The 18,012-nt window shown below is 32.8% G+C and overlaps 1 protein-coding gene and 1 long non-coding RNA gene across 2 annotated transcripts; one reads left to right on the top strand and one right to left on the bottom strand.

The window, feature by feature from the left end:
• Nucleotides 1-3,443: 3,443 nt before the first annotated feature.
• Nucleotides 3,444-16,566, bottom strand: LOC101896951 (rho guanine nucleotide exchange factor 18). The gene is made up of 3 exons (XM_005188987.4): nt 16,243-16,566; nt 15,373-16,189; nt 3,444-7,606 (listed from the first exon to the last, which is right to left on the bottom strand). Exons 2-3 carry the CDS (start codon nt 16,145-16,147, stop codon nt 4,080-4,082), a joined length of 4,302 nt encoding a protein of 1,433 aa, XP_005189044.2. The 5' UTR covers nt 16,148-16,189; nt 16,243-16,566; the 3' UTR covers nt 3,444-4,079.
• LOC131804966 (uncharacterized) lies at nt 8,041-12,657 on the top strand. The gene is made up of 3 exons (XR_009343435.1): nt 8,041-8,175; nt 8,248-8,383; nt 8,444-12,657. It is a non-coding gene; the product is annotated as an uncharacterized LOC131804966 (long non-coding RNA).
• Nucleotides 16,567-18,012: the final 1,446 nt, after the last annotated feature.

The following is an 18,012-nucleotide window of genomic DNA, read 5'->3' as shown; positions in this document are numbered from 1 at the left end:
TAAGTAAAATAAATTTCGGCAAATGTTGGTAATTTGGGAAGAAACCATCTATGCAAAAACTGATCACGTTTTGTATAACCATCATATGATTTAAGGAACCGGACATTTGTTTAATCGTCTTTGAATTATACTATGATAAAAGATATGGAAATTATGGGGTCTCCAACGCGCAATTTCAATGACAAATAATTCATATTACTTGAAAACAAGTAAAAAATTAAGTTCGGCCGGGCAGAATTTTTACTATCATCCATCTGAGGGTAAAGGATACATGTTTATATAAAAGTATTTAAATTCAAGCGTGTTTCACTTTAGACTTCATATACCAGTAAGACTGTTTGAATAATGCAGTTAACTTATCAAAAAACCATAATATGAATGAGGCCGTTATATGGGGCCATACCAAAACGGGAACCTCTGTGGACTTTATATTTTATACTTTAAGGATTGTCATCTATCAAACGTTCTAAAATACCAAATTTGAAACAATTATACGCGTAAATGTGTTCATTATCAACATACCCAATATAGGTAGGTATCATTATATGTGTTAGACAAATCCGAGGAGAAATGTGGCAAAAATCATCAAAATACCGAATTTCGAGAGATACCGTTATATAGGGACTATACCAAAACGTGAACCGATAGATCATTTTCAATACCAACCATCCTATACACAATACAAATTTTTCGGCTAAATTTTTACGCTATAGTCAAATAATGTGGGCTGTATCGTAATTTAAACAAACAGGTATACAGACGGACAAATCAACTTAGAGTTTTTTGCTGATTATGAATATATATGCATATTTAATGGGGTCTATGACGAACATTTAGTGATGTTACAAATGGAATGAAAAGTTAATATACCCTCCTTTCCAAGGTGGATGATATAATAGCATTAAAGACTAAAATTACGGGCCGGGCCAGCTAGTTACATATAGAATATATTTCCAAAACGGAGTTTTTAAAAAGCCAAAATCCCCTTTGGGGCTCGCTTAAGCATTAAATTTTTAGACCAAAATAATACGAGAATTTCACTTTAAATATGAGGATTCTAATCAATCTTAATCCGAAAATTTCAAAATATTTCATAATCTACTAGATTTTTCCTGTAAATATTTTGTGTGCTTCACAGTGTAATTTTAAGTCATTAAACAGGCAATAATAATATTAGTAATTAATTTAATATTTCTAACATTTTTGGTATCAGTAACTTAATAATTTTCACTCAAACCCCTATAAACGACATGGACGAAAATCATGGCACAATCACAGAAGGTAGAACAAAGCTACCCCCTAAATACATTTTTTTCTTTTGGTGCCCTTATTCTGTCAAAACATATACACATTTTGTGTATGTGTGTGTATTGTTATTAATAAAAAAATAATTTGAATTTATTTCAAATTCGGTTGCAAAATAAATGCATATTTTCGACGTTAATTGGCCAAACATTGTAAAATTTTGGGATAAATCTGTATTTTAGATTCAATCTTGGGGAATGACTCCAAAATTCCATTCTTATTTTGCGGGTTTTCTCCAATATTAGAATTTTGTTAGAAAATTAAAAATATACAAAACCAACTGTTGCATATTATATAGTCTATTTGACACTATAAGACTCCAGCACAGAGTTGCATTTTCCTAGTTTCTTTGAAGTAGATCAACCTTTCTTATTGATCAATGGTAGAAGAATATAAGGTAACAGCGTAATGTCACCTGAAAAATCTAGCTTGAATATAAGTAAAGACAAGCAAGGCATAAAAATGCACTTTCAAGAAATATTTTTAACTTATCAAACTTGAATCCAATAACCAAGAGCAAAAAATAAAATATTCCTTGGTTTTGATAAAAAGATTCATTCAGAAAACCCATTTTTTCCTCGTTTTCAATTTAATTAAGTTTCCTTGTCAAATAATATTGGTAATAAAATTGACACTTTTATTATCTTAAAAAAAATACCGTGGTCTATCCATTATTTAGCCAATACCTCAATGTGCAAAACATTTGTGACGCCATGTGACTGAAAAAGAAAGAAACTATATTAATTTATTAGTCTACAGTTGCTTATTTTATTAGTTTATATATTTTTTCACTACATAAATGAAGTACTAATTTTTTACCCGAAACGTAAATGATAGCTTAGATACATTTTTAAGTATCAAGCACAGCCAATCTAAAACTGTAGTTCTGCCATAATAGCAACAGTCATTCCATAAAAACCTTTTCCCTGCTTTTCACAGAGATTAGCTTCATTTGGGCAAAAGAAGAGTTTTATATATTTCAAATATCAAGACAATCATCAGAAGATATTTTCAGCAGAATGCTCTTTTTATTGCTTAATTTAAAATATTTAGGTTTCAAAGACACATAAATTAATGTAATGCATACAATAAAATGTAGATTTTAATACGAACATGTGTTTGTTAATCATCAACTCTTATTGTGATTAATATTTTATGTTGTATTTGAATATAACATATATAATCACATTTATATTCCAGGTTTTTTACACTTACAACATGATGTATAAATTTATAATTTGGGTTAATATGAGTAATTTGTCATAGATACTTAATTTGCAAAATCAATAATGGAATGTTGCATTGAGATTTTCTTTCATAAATCTTAATATGGGACATACATGCAAAAAAAATGTATAGAACTTTATTATGTATCCCATATAGGTAATGCAATTCGGTATACTGTAAAGAGCAGGCTTAAAATCAGTTCTATAATCAAGTCCATTGTGAAATACAATTATGTTTTTCTATCAAATTAACAGTTTTTTTTGCTTTATTACATAAAACTGAGAATTATGTATATGAAAAATTGAATATCGACCAATATTTTCTTTTATATTATATGTGATCATAATAGTTTCTTATAATCTAATTTTTTCTATTTTGGATTTTACCACATAGGTGCATGTTCCAAAAAATACCTTAATACTTAGAATTAACATTAAAATGGGATTAAAAATAAAAAACAGTTGACATTGAGGCCGGAATATCTCATCTATTTCAAAATCATTGTATAATTAATGCACAAAGCAGTACGTTAACTTGAATTTCTCTTTCGCTCTATGTTGGAACCTCCATTTTTTGTAGTTTAACTATATTTGATTAATTTTGGTTATCAAATCGTTGAAAAACAGAAAACAGCAAATTGAAATTCATGTGCATTAATTATTTAAATGTTACGTAAGCACATCTCTTTAGAAGAGGGTTAAGGAACACAGCTAAAGTAAAAAATTCTTTACGTCAATCATTATCAACCCCAGACAACCAAAGCTTCGACCAACCTCATAAAACTTTTCGAGAAATCTATAATCTATATATATATATATATATATATATATATATATAATCTATATACATATATATATATATATATATATATATATATATATATATATATATATATATATATATATATATATATATATTTTTTTTTTTTTTTTTTTTTTTGAAATATGTATCTGGTTGATACTGGAAAAAAATTATGAGAGCTGTGTATTAAGTGAAAATGAAAAATGTTTTCAACAGTGGTAATTTGAATAAAAATAAAATCGTCTAAAGTCTCTCTCTGCCTAACCTAAATATGTTAGAGTAGGGTGATTCACAAAACTATACTAAAAATCGTACATGTACGGTATATACTCCTCATTTTAGAGATTGAAACTAAATTCAATGTTATATTAAATACAATTTGGTAATAAATTAGGGTTTGAAGTATTTTGCTATATAAGGTAAATGCAAACGCCAAATTAAATAAACGAATATCAAAAGCTGCATAATAAATTTTGAAATGAACAATCTTCAAACCCATTTAATTTGTTGTTTTCAATTTTATTTCTTGTAATATTCATGGAATGTTTTTGGACTTTCGTAATGTTGTTTTTCATATTTGAGTTTACATGTTAAAAACAAATTACTAAGAAAATATCCCAAATAAATTAGCAGAATTAAAAAATGCGAGAACAAATTGTTTGATATTCACTTATTCAATGCAAAATAAATAAAAACTAGTCAATATATTCGAATGTTTAAATTTCTACTTCTTTAGAAAACCTACGTCAAAAGTATATTTCTTCTTCCTCTGGTTTTGTTTGAGGGGCAATATTGCGTGCGGTCGCGTTGGGAGAAGTAACATTAGATGAAGCTGCCAAAGCATTCAACGAAGACTTAAGTGGAATTTTGGTCTGATTCGATAGAGTCAAGTGTTTGCTAGATGTTGGAGTAGTACAATTCGCGGAACCCAATGAATAACGCTGGCCGTAGGTGAATGTAGAAGACTCGTTTCGAATAACACTAGCTGCCGGGGGGGATGTTAAGGCTGTTGCATTGCTAATAGGTGTATGTGGATTTTGTATTATCGCAGGTGAGCTCCCAGTTCGGGAATGTTGTGGAATTAAGGGATTTACAGCATTTGGGTTGTTGGACGTTTGAGTCGATCTTTTGTCTGCCAATTTCAGGGGAAACATTTGAGAAATACCACCGCTAGATGATGTTGAAGAACTATTATTTGTAGTAAAACTGTTCGATTTATCAATTTTTGCTGCAGAAGAGCCCGAGCTGGGCGTTGTCACAGAAGAAAGCGAAGACAGTTTCATCGGTAGTTTTTGTTTGACGACATTTTGTTGTACTTTAGGGGCATTTGTAGCACTTAACAGATGGACAGGAGGATTTTTTGACATTGTTGAAGCTGTTCGCCATTTATCCTTGCGCCTTTCTACTGTATTTGAAGATGTACCATGACCTGGGATTGTGGTGGAGAGCTCATGTGTTTGTGAGTCTTGTGTATCATGATCCATGTCATTGTTGTTAACTGTGGATGTGTTTACCAGTGGACTTGATAAGTTTAAAGGAGTATTGGGAGATATTAGTAGCCCTTGACTGGACAAGACCTCCATTTTACGATATAATTGTTCGCGTTGCTGTTTAATGTCTTCCTGTTGTAAATTTAATTGTTCTTGCAATTTATCCATTGCCACCTTTTTCTCGTTTAAATCTTGTTCTTGTTGATCTTTTTGTTTTATCCATGCCGTTTTTTCTTCTTGTAGTTTATCTTGTAAATTACGCAGTTCTTCTAGTTGGTCATTATGAGTGTAAGAAGCCCTTGGACTTTCTTTGTACAGTGCTAATTGTAGCTGTAGGGAATGAATTGTGGTCATTTGTTGCGATATGATGCATAATAGAGTATGAAGGTTATGTCTAACTTGTAAATAAGCTAAATTGTTATCTTTGGTAGCTACCGATGACTGATCATATTGTGATGTACTTTCGAGATCTGTATTAGAGGATGGAATTAGAGCACTTATAATTGATGCATTCTTTACTTCTTTTTTCTCCTCAAGTTCTTGCAGTCTTGGGGTAAGGACCTGCAACGTTCCCATTTTATTAATATCTCTTGATGAGTATGTTCCTTTAGCCCTTTTCTCGTCGAATCCAGCAAATGTTTCAGCCCTTTTTGGTAAAATAGGAGAATTGTATGTATCGCTTTGTTTCTCGCCAACAGAGCTAACAGATCTAGACACGGCTTGTCCAGTAGCAGCTGTATACACATTTGAGGCCAACTGTGTAATATCCTGCACTGTGTTTAAAACTTTCTTCCACAATTCGTTAGTATCACAATCAGCACCTATTGCAATATCTTTGTATGTCCCGTAGGTTGCCAAAAACTGTGCCGCGGATATATTGGATGACGCAACAGCAGATATTTGTGACCCATCGTGGTCAGCATTAAACGACTTTTGATCCTTTTGCATTAAATTAAGTTGCAGAAGAATTTTCTCTTCTAACAGGATAGCTTGCTCTATGTCTTTTTGTCGTATCTTCTCGATAATCTCTCTTTTATTCACACCAATTCTTATTTTTTCTTCATGAGTCAAATCGTCCGATTCAATTACATCTGTCGATGGACAATCTAGAACAGCCTGTCTTATGGATTGAATCCACACATTTTTGTCTTTTGGTGTCTGGACTTTCAGTTCATACATCTCTGGAAACGACGGATTAGATGATATAATATAAATACCACGCGACTCTGTGCCCGCCTTTTCTCTTATCAATAGTTTTTGCAGGGGAACAACACCAGCTTTATGTTCCGGTGTAAAAAATGTGTATTTGTTATGAGCCGAGTTTTCACTAAGAAAACACAAGCAGTCGGTTAATACAACAACAAGTACTAGCTGCATTTTTGAACGACCTTGCATCAGTGTTGCCAAACCTTCAAACTTCAACCTCCTTTTTGATTCAAGGCCTACATCCTGTTTACGAAATGGTTTATTTTTAAATATAGCGAAGGATTTATTATCAATTCGATTGTAAATATCTATTTGTCTTTCTCTCAATTCCTTTTCTGCCACACATGCGTCTACATCAACTAAAAGCTCTTTAACTAATGCTAGTGCATGTTGCAATTTTTCATACTCTAACTTATCCTCTCTTCCGCTTTTAAGAAGGGGTTCGATGAGAAGCGGGTATTTTGTTAGTCTTTGGGTAACAAAAAGTATGCATTCGGGAATACCTTTCTTTTTAAGCAAGGGATTCGTCAAGCAATGTTTATACCATTCGGAAAATGTTGGATCCCTTCCAGTCATGTACGATTTAAATTGCTCCAAAGCTGAGCGATGGTTAGCACAGAACTCTCCGTAGGCAAGCCTTAAATGTTGAGCCTTTTCCAACGAAAAGAAATCGAGTAGTATATCTGATATAGAATCTACAACAAAATGTTCTTTTTGCTTTTGACGTAGTTTTTTTAGAAAGCTGCAATGTAATTCAGTTAACTCCTGTAATCTCGGAAACATTTTATTGCAGTTTATCGATGGAAAGTGTCTCTCAATACTTTCCACAAAAACTTTTTGCATTACCAACAACGTTTGGCAATGGTGTTTTTCTGTCATAATGAACTCATATATATGCTCTTGCCTCTTTATATGTTGATCTTTTAATGCTTTTAAAATATCCTTTGGTATACCCGGAGACCAAGAGTCGTGTTCTTTTAACTCAATACCAAGTACAGGGTCAGCTTTCAAATCTTCGGCTTCAATGGGCGCATCGTTCAGGAACTCTGACTTGATAAGTGGTGCGTTATCATCATTAAAATTTGTATTTTGTTCAGGCCCATCATAAAAATCTTGTCCTATTTCGTTTCTTTCATTGCTACTAGTAGGTTTTTTCCCACTTCCAATAGAACCGGTATGTTTTTTACCTTTGCATTCCAATTGATGATCTTTAAGTGCACTCAGCGTTATACCCGAACCACATGCATCACAATTGCTGACTTGTCCGCCGATAGATTTCATCTTTGCCTTGTCTTTCTTTTTGCGGAAAAATAGTGAACCTCGTTTTCTTCTTTTTTCTACATTATCATAAACTTCAATTTTTGCATGAGCTCTTAACAAACTTTGATTTTCATCTTCACTGTCAGTTAGATGCCTTGTTATAACTTTTATATCCTCCTTTGCTACAATTGAAGATGTTGATATACTTTTTTGTAGTGGTATACGGCTTATTATTTCAGTAGCTAAACTTCTTTTTGCAGCTATTCTCTCAAAATCTCTTGCTAATTCAGCTTCATTCAGGGAATGTGTCGATATGCCTAAAAAATACAAGAATGAAAAAAAATTACTAACTTTTATCGATATTGGAATATATGAGCGACCATAATGTTACTTAGTATACCTAATCTACTGAATGCCCTACTTGTAAATTTGGTATGTACCGAATTATTTTTATGTTTAAAACTATTATCTATTATTGGCAACTTTTTGGATACTTAAACTCCATTTTCACCATAAAATGACAAAAGATCCAAATCACTTATAACCGATTTTAAGTTGTCTGTTATATACCCATCACTACTATACTCTTTTCTTAAAAAATACTTGCAACGAGTATGCGTTGTACCCGTACACCGACTACGTATTCCAATGAATTATAGTATCTTATCATAAAGTATAAAAATTTGATAAGGAACAAACATATTAGTGGAAAACTTAAAATGTTCGATTTCTTCAGTAATTTTGAACATGTAAAATTCAAAACATGTACAATTCTTCAATAAATCTATAAATATATATAATAATAAATATATTGTGTGTTATATCGAAAATATTTGTACTTTTCATTCAATCTTTAATGCTTCCGAAGCGACAAATTTTTCGTAAAGTTAGATTAACCACGCCAAATTTGTATGTGTTTACTAATTCTTGCTTGCCATCATTTGTTTTTGGCTATTAGGTAAAACGGCGCATACTGATTTTTCCAAAGTAGTTCGAATTGAATTAACTAGGGCCATGCTTTGACCGCCAGGCCAAAGGGAGGAGTTTCAACAGAGCCTAGACTAAGGTGCCAGCGCAATCGAGTGCTTTTTTAAGTAACGACATGAAGTCGCCGTATATTTTGAGGCTATATTTCCCCCTTTCTCTACTTCCAGCTTGATATCGTTACTTATACGAATGATTATGCAATCAAGGTGTCGGGTCCAATCGTTAACAGAGTCCTATATCACGAGACAAGTATAAAGCATCTCGACCGGGCCGAAATAAATCAAGTTCCAAATGTCAGGTAGTACAGTTATATGGAGACTACACGAAAACGTGGACCTGCATAGCCAATTACCAGAGAAGGCGGTAGGCGGTACAAACACCAATTTTTATAATTCCCTTGAAAAATGTGGCTAAAATCTATATGGGAAATATCCGAAGGCAATTTTCTGACATAGGAAGTGGTACCCATTACGTATTTCAAATAACAAATATGGAACGATTCCATCGCAAAAAATATATATATGGAGCAATACAAAAATGTGGGTTTATGTAAATAATTTTCTATCAGAGAAATTAGTACCTATTATTTTCACTAAATACCAACTTTGAAACAATTACGTTGGACAATGCCTCAAAACCAACATATAAAGGGTGACACCGTTATATAGGGGTTACACGAAGACGTTACGTGGGTATCCAAAGTCATTTTTCTGTCAAAGGAGATAGTACCCATTACAAACTCCAAATGCTAAATTTTACATCACTCCGTTAGAAAACTTGCAACACAAATAATCAAAATATCTGAAGGTACAGTAATATGGGGTATATACCAAAACATGTACAGTTTTCGATAAGGATATTTCCTACATACTAGTAACACAAACTGCCAATTTACCGCAAATTTGTTTTAAATTGTTAAAATTGACCAAAAATACCTTAAATCCTTAAATCTTAAAAAAACAAAAATACCTTACCTCTAAATCGGGCATGGCAAAATCTATTTATGTATGTCCGTCCACTCATGTATTACTATAAGCAAATAATTATAAGCTTTGCATAGTTCATTTGTTTGGAATTAAGACGAATCCTATTGAAGTAAGTGGTAATCTTCGCTCCAAAATCAAGTGAGCCATAGACACGTTTAAACTCTTTAAATAACTCTGACCAGACGTAAGTATTCTCGCCATGCTTCAATATACTGCGGCAGCAATAGTTCCGATTCAGGGGTACACCGCAAGGCGTTGTTCTATTACCATTATTATGGTTAATGGTCATTAACAGTATACTCGTAGATTGGGAACAAAATGGGACAATAGTCATTACCTATGCTGACGATGTTGCCTATGCTTACGATCGCAGGAAAAATCCTACAAACAATTTCAGATGTAATAGAGAGGGCTCACTTTAAATTTAAATCCATCAAGAACAGAGCTCGTCCTCTTCAGTAGGAAACGTAAATATTCTGTTTTCATACCACAAATGCAAGATGGAGTCACGTTAACCCCATTCTCAGAAGCCAAATATCTCGGTACTATTGTCGATCACCATTTAAACTATAAGAGAAATACTGAGAAACGTGCAAAGAGAGCGCTTTACTGCACTTTATACTCGTACCCTCCTATAGGCAAAAGTTCGTGCCTCAAACCACTTATAATAAAATGAATATATGAGTCAATTGTTCGCCCTATTCTAGCCTATGGAGCTCGATTCTAGTGGCACTCTTTATGCAAGTCATCTTATAGACGAGGCATTGACGAAGTTCAAAGAGCTGTATCGCTGCTGAAAACAGGTGCATTCAGGAGCACACCTTAAACCTCACTGGACACCCTATTTTGCCTAAGCCCATTAAGCCTTTACGTTGAGGAACAGACAATCAGGTGTGCCTTTCGGTGGAGTCAATCCTTTGGACACTCTGCTATCCTATGTAAGAGAAGTCAATACATGTGAGGGAGGTCTGGACCCGTAACAGTCCACCTTTCTGCGGTATAGATACTGACCGTTCTATGATGGAATGTGGACAGGTGAATTCTACAAATTAAAAAACGAATGTAGTGTATTCCGAAAATCTTTCGACCAAAACAGCCATAGATGAGTTGGCAAGACGGGGTCCAAATCAAGTATCACTGAAGATATTCCAACAAAAATGGCCAGATAAAGGGAATGTAATGTAACTATGTAATGTATGTCGAAACCGACGTAAAACTTGTGGTTGTCACAGGTCACTGCAATGCGAATTCAATGACTTCTTGATGGAGTAGCGACGATATCAATTACTGTAGAATCTGCCAACATGATGAAGAAATTGAGACAGTCCAGCATTTGCTCTGCCAATTTCCAACTCTCATTAATATGAGACCCAGTCTCATGTAACAATTATCCCACGATCTGTCTTCATATTTCAAAACAAAGCCTGCAGTAATTCTGGAATTGGCTAAAAGATTTCAGTGTCTAAAGTCGACACGGCAGAATTTTTAGCTCTTTTTATTCTATTATTACTTTTTCCAATCTCTTCTCATTTCCCCGTTATAGAATGAACACAATTAACAAGTAGGTTCCGAGTGGAGCGGTTACCCTAAGGCGATTTAGTACGCCAATAAGAACGTATATTTGTTACGGACAGCTCTGTTAATTATGCTGGGGTATTATATAGCCGGTCTGCCCGACTATTGTATTTTCCTTATTGGTTTTAAAAATATATTATCTATTTTTTAGGTATTAAATTGTATACAGAAATAAAGATCACTCGCTTGCGACATGCACTTTATAGAAAAAATATACTAGTAATATCAAAGAACTGATCTGATTAAGTATGTCCTTTCTTTAGATTATATCACGGTAGTTTTGTTACTCAAGTTTACAATGCAAAGCTTTATGACATTTTTTTTTCAAAGTAAAACTCTTACATTTTTTAGTTTCCTTAATGGAAGTGGTTCACGTGGATTTTTTTAAATTGAAAAATTGCCAAAGTTCGTTTCAGAGCTGTGGAGTCGACTCAGTTTTGATTGGACTCCGACCCCAAAGTCATATTTTAGCTACAGCAACGCCACGAAAAACTTCTTTTCCCAACATTTTATTTTGAACTTAGTTCTTAAATCAACCTTATCCAAGACTAAACGAACAAGTTTATGTCAGATCTAAAAATATATTCATATTTTATTGATCCATTCAGTAAAAAAGAAGAAAAATATATTATAAAAATTTATAATAGAATATAGTAAAAACACATCTTTCCCTAGAAGTCACGTGGAAGGATTGTATCTACAGAATAACTATGGAAGGACCTTTATGTACATGTTAGGTTCTTACAGAGGTAGCCGATTTAATAAAAGGTGGTATTAAAAACATAATCAATTCATTTAAGTTATGGTTTCGTTTTTTTATGAAGGAATAAACAATAATTTGTGTGTAAAAAATAGAACATTGTTGGCCAACGTTTCGTCACTTTTTTGGTGACTTTTTCAGGGGATTTCGGGATTCATAGATTTTACTTTAAAATAACATAAAAGACAATAAACAACGAGTTAAAATCTAGTATAACAGATATGTTTACGTTATTGCCACTGCATAGCTTGCACTCGCATATTTTTTGTTACAAAATTGTCGGACTTAATCCCGTCAATGTATATTTTTTGATGGAGAAAAATGGCAATGTTGAGTCCAAAATATTTTTATTTTCCCTAATTACATTGTCAATTTTGTAACAATTAACTACTTTTGTTATTGTTTATTTAATTAACAGTAGGACTATTCTGTAACCTTTATCGATTGAAAAGTTGTTAAAATTTCTTTGGTTATTGTAAGAAAACAAATCAAGCCGTTTTTTTTTTTTGTAAAATAAACAATGAGTGAAGTGTGTATTAAGTTGTAGAATATTCCTACAGGTTTTGTAGTTTGCTGCAACGATACTGCTCTTCTGTAAAAATGTAGATAAATTGTCGTTAAACTTAAAAAGCTTTAAAGTTAAAAAAATGTCTAAAACAAATCACACACAAAACCGATATTTAAAATAGTTGTCAATAAATAAACTATCTGTATTAGTATTATTTTCATAAGAACGACAAGGACAAATGAGGTTAAAACTGTTATAGAAGATAGCATTGTTGGTAATATTTTTTTAATAGAATAACAATATCGATTGTAACATTTAGAGAATAGGTCTACTATTTTGAACAATTAGATTTTTCATTTCATTTATTTATTTATATGTTGCAGTGTTCTAATTTATATTAGTTTTTCATTCCGATTGCTGATCTATTTGATATTACTACATTAAAAATTATTTGTACGTCGATTCAGTAACTTTTAAAGATCCGACAACCCCACAAGTTTCTCTACACTGTTGATTGTTTATGATCCTCATCGCCAACTTATTACGTTCTTACCGATGGCGCCGATTTGTTTAAATGCGACATGTAGAACAACCAATCAGATTACTTATTTTTCAATTTTAAGTTTTGATTTAAATAGAATATGTTTATTTTTTTTACATAAAACTCATAATAAATTTTAATAATAACTATTAACAATTATTTTTTTTACTCAATTCGACCGCAGTTACACTATACGTAAAGGATATATTAATGGTCAATCTATTGGAATTAAGCAAACTCCACAATTTCTTTCTACTCCGTTGGCCTTAGAAACTAAATCTTAAAAAAATCATCAGTAAGTTACATCGTTCCCAAAATTTCTCGTCCTCAGATTACTTGTTGGGAAGAAAACAACACATTTGTTGTAAAAATATGACTCAGGGGTCTTGGATTTCTATTCTTTGTCATGAATTAAAATGATTTGCTGAGTTGTGCTAATAAAGTTCTACTATTATATTGTTTGCACTTGCTGATGACATTCAATTTTTTAAACGACGTGTGGTTCCATTTTTAAATAAATCTAGATATTTAGATCTTTCCAGTTTTCATCCAAATTGTATCGCATTCTCTCGATCTACTTAGAACGCGCAAATAAATAATGTTTTCACATTTTTCTACATCTTTATATGAAAGATATTTCATAGTTCGTTCTGCACGCATATGAAATCAGCTTCCTACTGAGATAAGACAGTTTTTCCCGCGATGCATGTTCGAAAACTTTACAGAATCTAACGGAGGTTAACGTTTTCTTTAGTCAATGCTACATGATTACACTGTAGTTACACATAAATCCTTTTCTCTTTAGATAGACTATCTTATGTCATTATTTTTATATTTTGTATTGATATGTTTGGGGACAATTTTGTTGTGTGTACGTTGAAACTTTTTTTGCTCTAAATATCCTTTTGTGTAGAGTTCCATGGTTGTTCATTTGAATGTTTTGTGAATATAAGGTCAATACTGTTATTTTACAAAATTTTGCAGGCCCCTTTTTATCATTTAGAGTTTTTGGAACACGCAAAGCCTTATACCGCGACTGACTCCTTTGGCTGAATTTCTCGCAATTTCAACCAAACGTAAATTGCTGAGCATATGCTCAGTTTAACCTAAATGAAAACCACAATTTTTGCGGTAAATTTTGTTTGTATTACCTTTGCATTTGGCACGGCTGTAAGTTTTTTGTTATTTTTTCTTGTCTTGATTAATTGTATCCAATGTTTAATTTCATTTAAGATAAAAATATTGATATGTAAAAGTTTAGAGTAGACAATGTTTTTGGAACCGTCCAGTGTACCGTGGCCTGGGTCTGTGTAAAAATAATAAAATATATGCAACTTTCGATTTGATGGATTTCGAAGTATTAAGAGTTATTATCTTCAAAGTTGCGGTGAATATGAGAAAACGCATGAAATGAAACAGACTAGGACAGTGTGATAGATATTTAAAATTAGTGTGAAATTTTCAATGATTTTGTAATCACATATTTTGTCTCACTAAAAACATTTATTTCGCTAACGTTGTCTACAGTAATGTAATTGTAGATCAAAATAACAGTAAAACAGTAAAATATGATTTATTCCCAGTGCTTGTGAAATTATATTAATTAGGTTGTGAAAGTAATGTATGCATATTTTAAACTTTCGTATTCTTGTGTTTCCAATGTGTTCAATAAATTTTTAGAATATGAAAACAAATAAAACTCTCAGACGTAGTATTAAATTTTGAAACTATTGAGCCTATTCTGTAACTTTTATCGATTGAAAAATTGTTAAAAGTTCTTTTGTTATTGTAACAAAAGTTAAGCAAAAAAATCAGTGTTAATTTATATCTTTGAAAATTTGTCCTCATTTTTCTGCAATTTGACATTTGCAGTTCTTAGTACTGCCAAATCTTTTTTTCCGTAATATTTCTCTAAAGAAAAAGACAGAATGGTCCTTCATTTTTGTACGATGGAATTCTAACCACTAACCTCTGTTTCAAAAATTAAGTCGATCCGACATACAGAAATATATTTTTTGCATTCGCATTCAAGTTAAACTACAACGCAATGGATTGAAAGGGACAACTTCCTTATGTAAATGCCCCACTGGTGCCACGATGCAGCAACGTGTTGCAGTTCTCAGGTCGGCATTATGGCTGGACTAAATACTTATCCACTGTGCAGCGCTAGTATTTTCAGAATACACTGAGGCCGCAATGGTAACCACAGACTGATCAATCGGTCCGGACCATAAATACTGCCGCTACGCACCTTGAGGACGTTGCACACTGCTGTGGCTTTTACTCTTTATCCTTTTACACTCCAAAACTAACAACAAAATGCAGAGTTATTAAAATGTGCAAAACGTGAATCAGCCAATTTCTTATCCTGAGCCGTGCAATTACCTAGGACGGAATGTCATTACTCAAGATACCTACAAAAAGCGAACTAATGTTAAACACATAACGTGGAACGAAGCTATTTCATTCGATCATACATTCGATGTATGGATAGAGTATTGTTTGGCCTCAATTCCGGCTGGTAAATAAAGTCCAATATATAGCACTCATATCATTTTTATGAATATTTTAAATTTTAAGAAAAAAGCATTTCAGCTATGGATAGGATTGACACAATCTTTACTTGTTCATTAATTGTTGAACTTTATATTAAGCAATTACTTTGAAGTAATTGCTACTTCCAATACAATATATCGATTAGAGGAATTACTTAACATATTACTTACCTCCAGTACTATTTCTAGCTGATCTTCTTCTTTGTTCTGTTACTCTAATGGTCTCTTGCTCCTCGCTGTCCAAACTTGAAAGACTAACGCTTTTGTTCGTACAATCTCCGCCAGCTGTTAAGTCATCAATGCCAGTCCATGACTTGCTATTGCTATTATTGAGAAGACCATATGATAAAATTTGATGATATATTCCATACGGTCCAGTACCACTTGTCCCTGGTACACCATTGTTGGTAGCCGACAAATCGGGGAGTGAAGCGCTTAATATTGCGGCATTTAACAGGCCATAGTTTGATAGATTATCATTAATATGGGAAGACGATGAATTTTTCATCTGAACAACACTCTCACGGATGTTCTGCAATTGACTGAGAGTGTCTTCGAATATATTGTTGTATTTCGAAACATTAGCGGGGCTGTGGGGAGTTACATTAATAGTAGGGATCATGTTATTTTCACTTTGTCTTAATGTTTGAGGGAAAGAGCTGTTGTTATTGCCGTTGTGTCCCGTAATTTGAGGCCCGGATTTGTTTTTTGCGTTAATTAAAGGTAAACAATAATTTTCACTTTCTTGAGCAGTCGATAGGGGAATATTGATTAGACTGATTTCTACACCTTTAGCTTCAATGTTTTTTTCTACGTTCCGAACGTTAGGGGAAGTTTCTGCCAATGCATCGGTACTAGGAGAAAGGTTTGAGTTCAAGAAGTCGGTAACTTCATCATTATCGCTATCATCGACAGCAGTGTTATGTTGTCCAGCATTGTAGTCCATATTAAATAGTCGACCTCAAAATGCCTTCAAGTAATATTCGCACTGCAAAGTAATGCTATTGGGTTCATTTTTTTAATATGTTTTCAAATACTCACCTTCAGTTTGAACAGAATTGAAAATATATTTCCTTCTTAGAGTACAATTGTTGCTTTCAACAAACCAACACCTCTACACAACAAACAAACAATGACGGACTTAAAAATATTAACATCACACAATCCACAACATTCCATTGTGGATGAGAGGGCTAATTCGTCCACGGTCCTCTTGAACACCAATGAACAACTGTATAAATACAAAGCTTAATTAATAACAAATCGGCAACGTTGTAGTTGTTAAAAAAAAAAAAACAAATTTTCAGAGAAATTTTTTCCTTTGACAAGCGAAATACTTGTCAAATTTCTGTATATAGACCAGAGAACAGAGCCGATTGATACATATAATGTGGCGTTTCCACTGCACTTGATTCGCTCTCTATTCGTTGTTTGACCCTTAACTATGAAAAAACTACCAAATTCTTCACACAAAATTTCCTGAGCGAACACTCATATTTGTACGTTGTTCAATTCAAATCACTCTCAGAACAACGAAAAAATATGTCCCATCCCTAACAAATGAGAGCATTTATCGAAAAAATAAATTATGACATTTAAAAATTAAAAAAAGAAAATTTAATGAAATTTAAAAAAAATTTGGGAAGACTGAAAATTATGAATGAAAACTACAATGTTGAATGGCCTATGTACATTCAAACGAATGTTCATTTTGTTTTCTATCTCATTCGAGGCACGCATTTTGTCCACGACTTAAAATTTCCACAGAAAACTGGAAACAAAAGAGGCAATATTTTCAAAATGTTTGTATCGGCTGAAAAAATGCTTGACAAGTGTCTCTCCAGCAGAATTTAAAAATAGAAAAATACAAAAATATGTTCAAAATGTCAACATTTACATAAAAAGTTAAAAACGTGAATGAAAACTATAAAATTAATGATATAATAAATCTTTGGGAGAAAAACAATCATTTCTTCTATGCATATTAGTGAGAATTTAATGCATTTTAGTATAAATTCCCATTAAAATCAACAAACAAAGTTTTTGAAAAAAGGAATTATTTTACTATGAATTATGAATCGTGCCGTATGAACGGGTTAATTCGTGTACCTAATTCTGAGAGCGAACAACGTTGTTCGGTTTCCAATGGAAACATGCTATAACAAAATAGCGCCGCATGTTCAATCTTGACTTCATATGGCCAAACATCAAATTATAACAAACTAGTCATTGGTAGAAGAATACAGGTAGGTACATCCAAGGTAATATAATATCTTCGTAAAGGAAAAGAGTTTAAGGTTGATTTAGTTCAATTCCATATTTGTCCGCCATAAAAATAAACACGCAAAAATTGCGATTTTATTAGAATAAAAAAAATTAAACAAAATAGGAAAAATTAAAGGTTTTTCAACTTTGTTCAAAAAAATTAATAAATGAACCAATTAAAGTGAGAATACAAAGAAGCCTTTTTACTGGCTTAAGGCTGGAAAAACATAAAGAGCATATTTGGCCGGCTTAAGTCATCGGCTGGCTTCTTCGTAGATGAACAAAGGAGTTTTAGGTTGACTTAGTTCGATTTTGGCCCTAGGCTCCCTTGTTCATTTCCGAAGAAGCCAGCCGATTACTTAAGCCAGTCAAAAAAGCTCTTTATGTGCTTGCACCTTAAGTCATGGTCTGGTCTTTTTGTAAACGAGCAAAAGAGTTCTAGGTAGACTTAAGCTGGAAATACATAAAGCGCTTATCTGGCTGGCTTAAGTCATCGGCTGGCTTCTTCGTAAATGAACAAAGGAGGTTTAGGTTGACTTAGTTCGA

Source organism: Musca domestica, unplaced genomic scaffold (assembly GCF_030504385.1).
Source record: "Musca domestica strain aabys unplaced genomic scaffold, Musca_domestica.polishedcontigs.V.1.1 5, whole genome shotgun sequence".
Lineage (NCBI taxonomy): Eukaryota > Metazoa > Arthropoda > Insecta > Diptera > Muscidae > Musca > Musca domestica.
The sequence above is the reverse complement of the archived record's forward strand: the minus strand, read 5'-3'. Positions and strand labels throughout refer to the sequence as shown.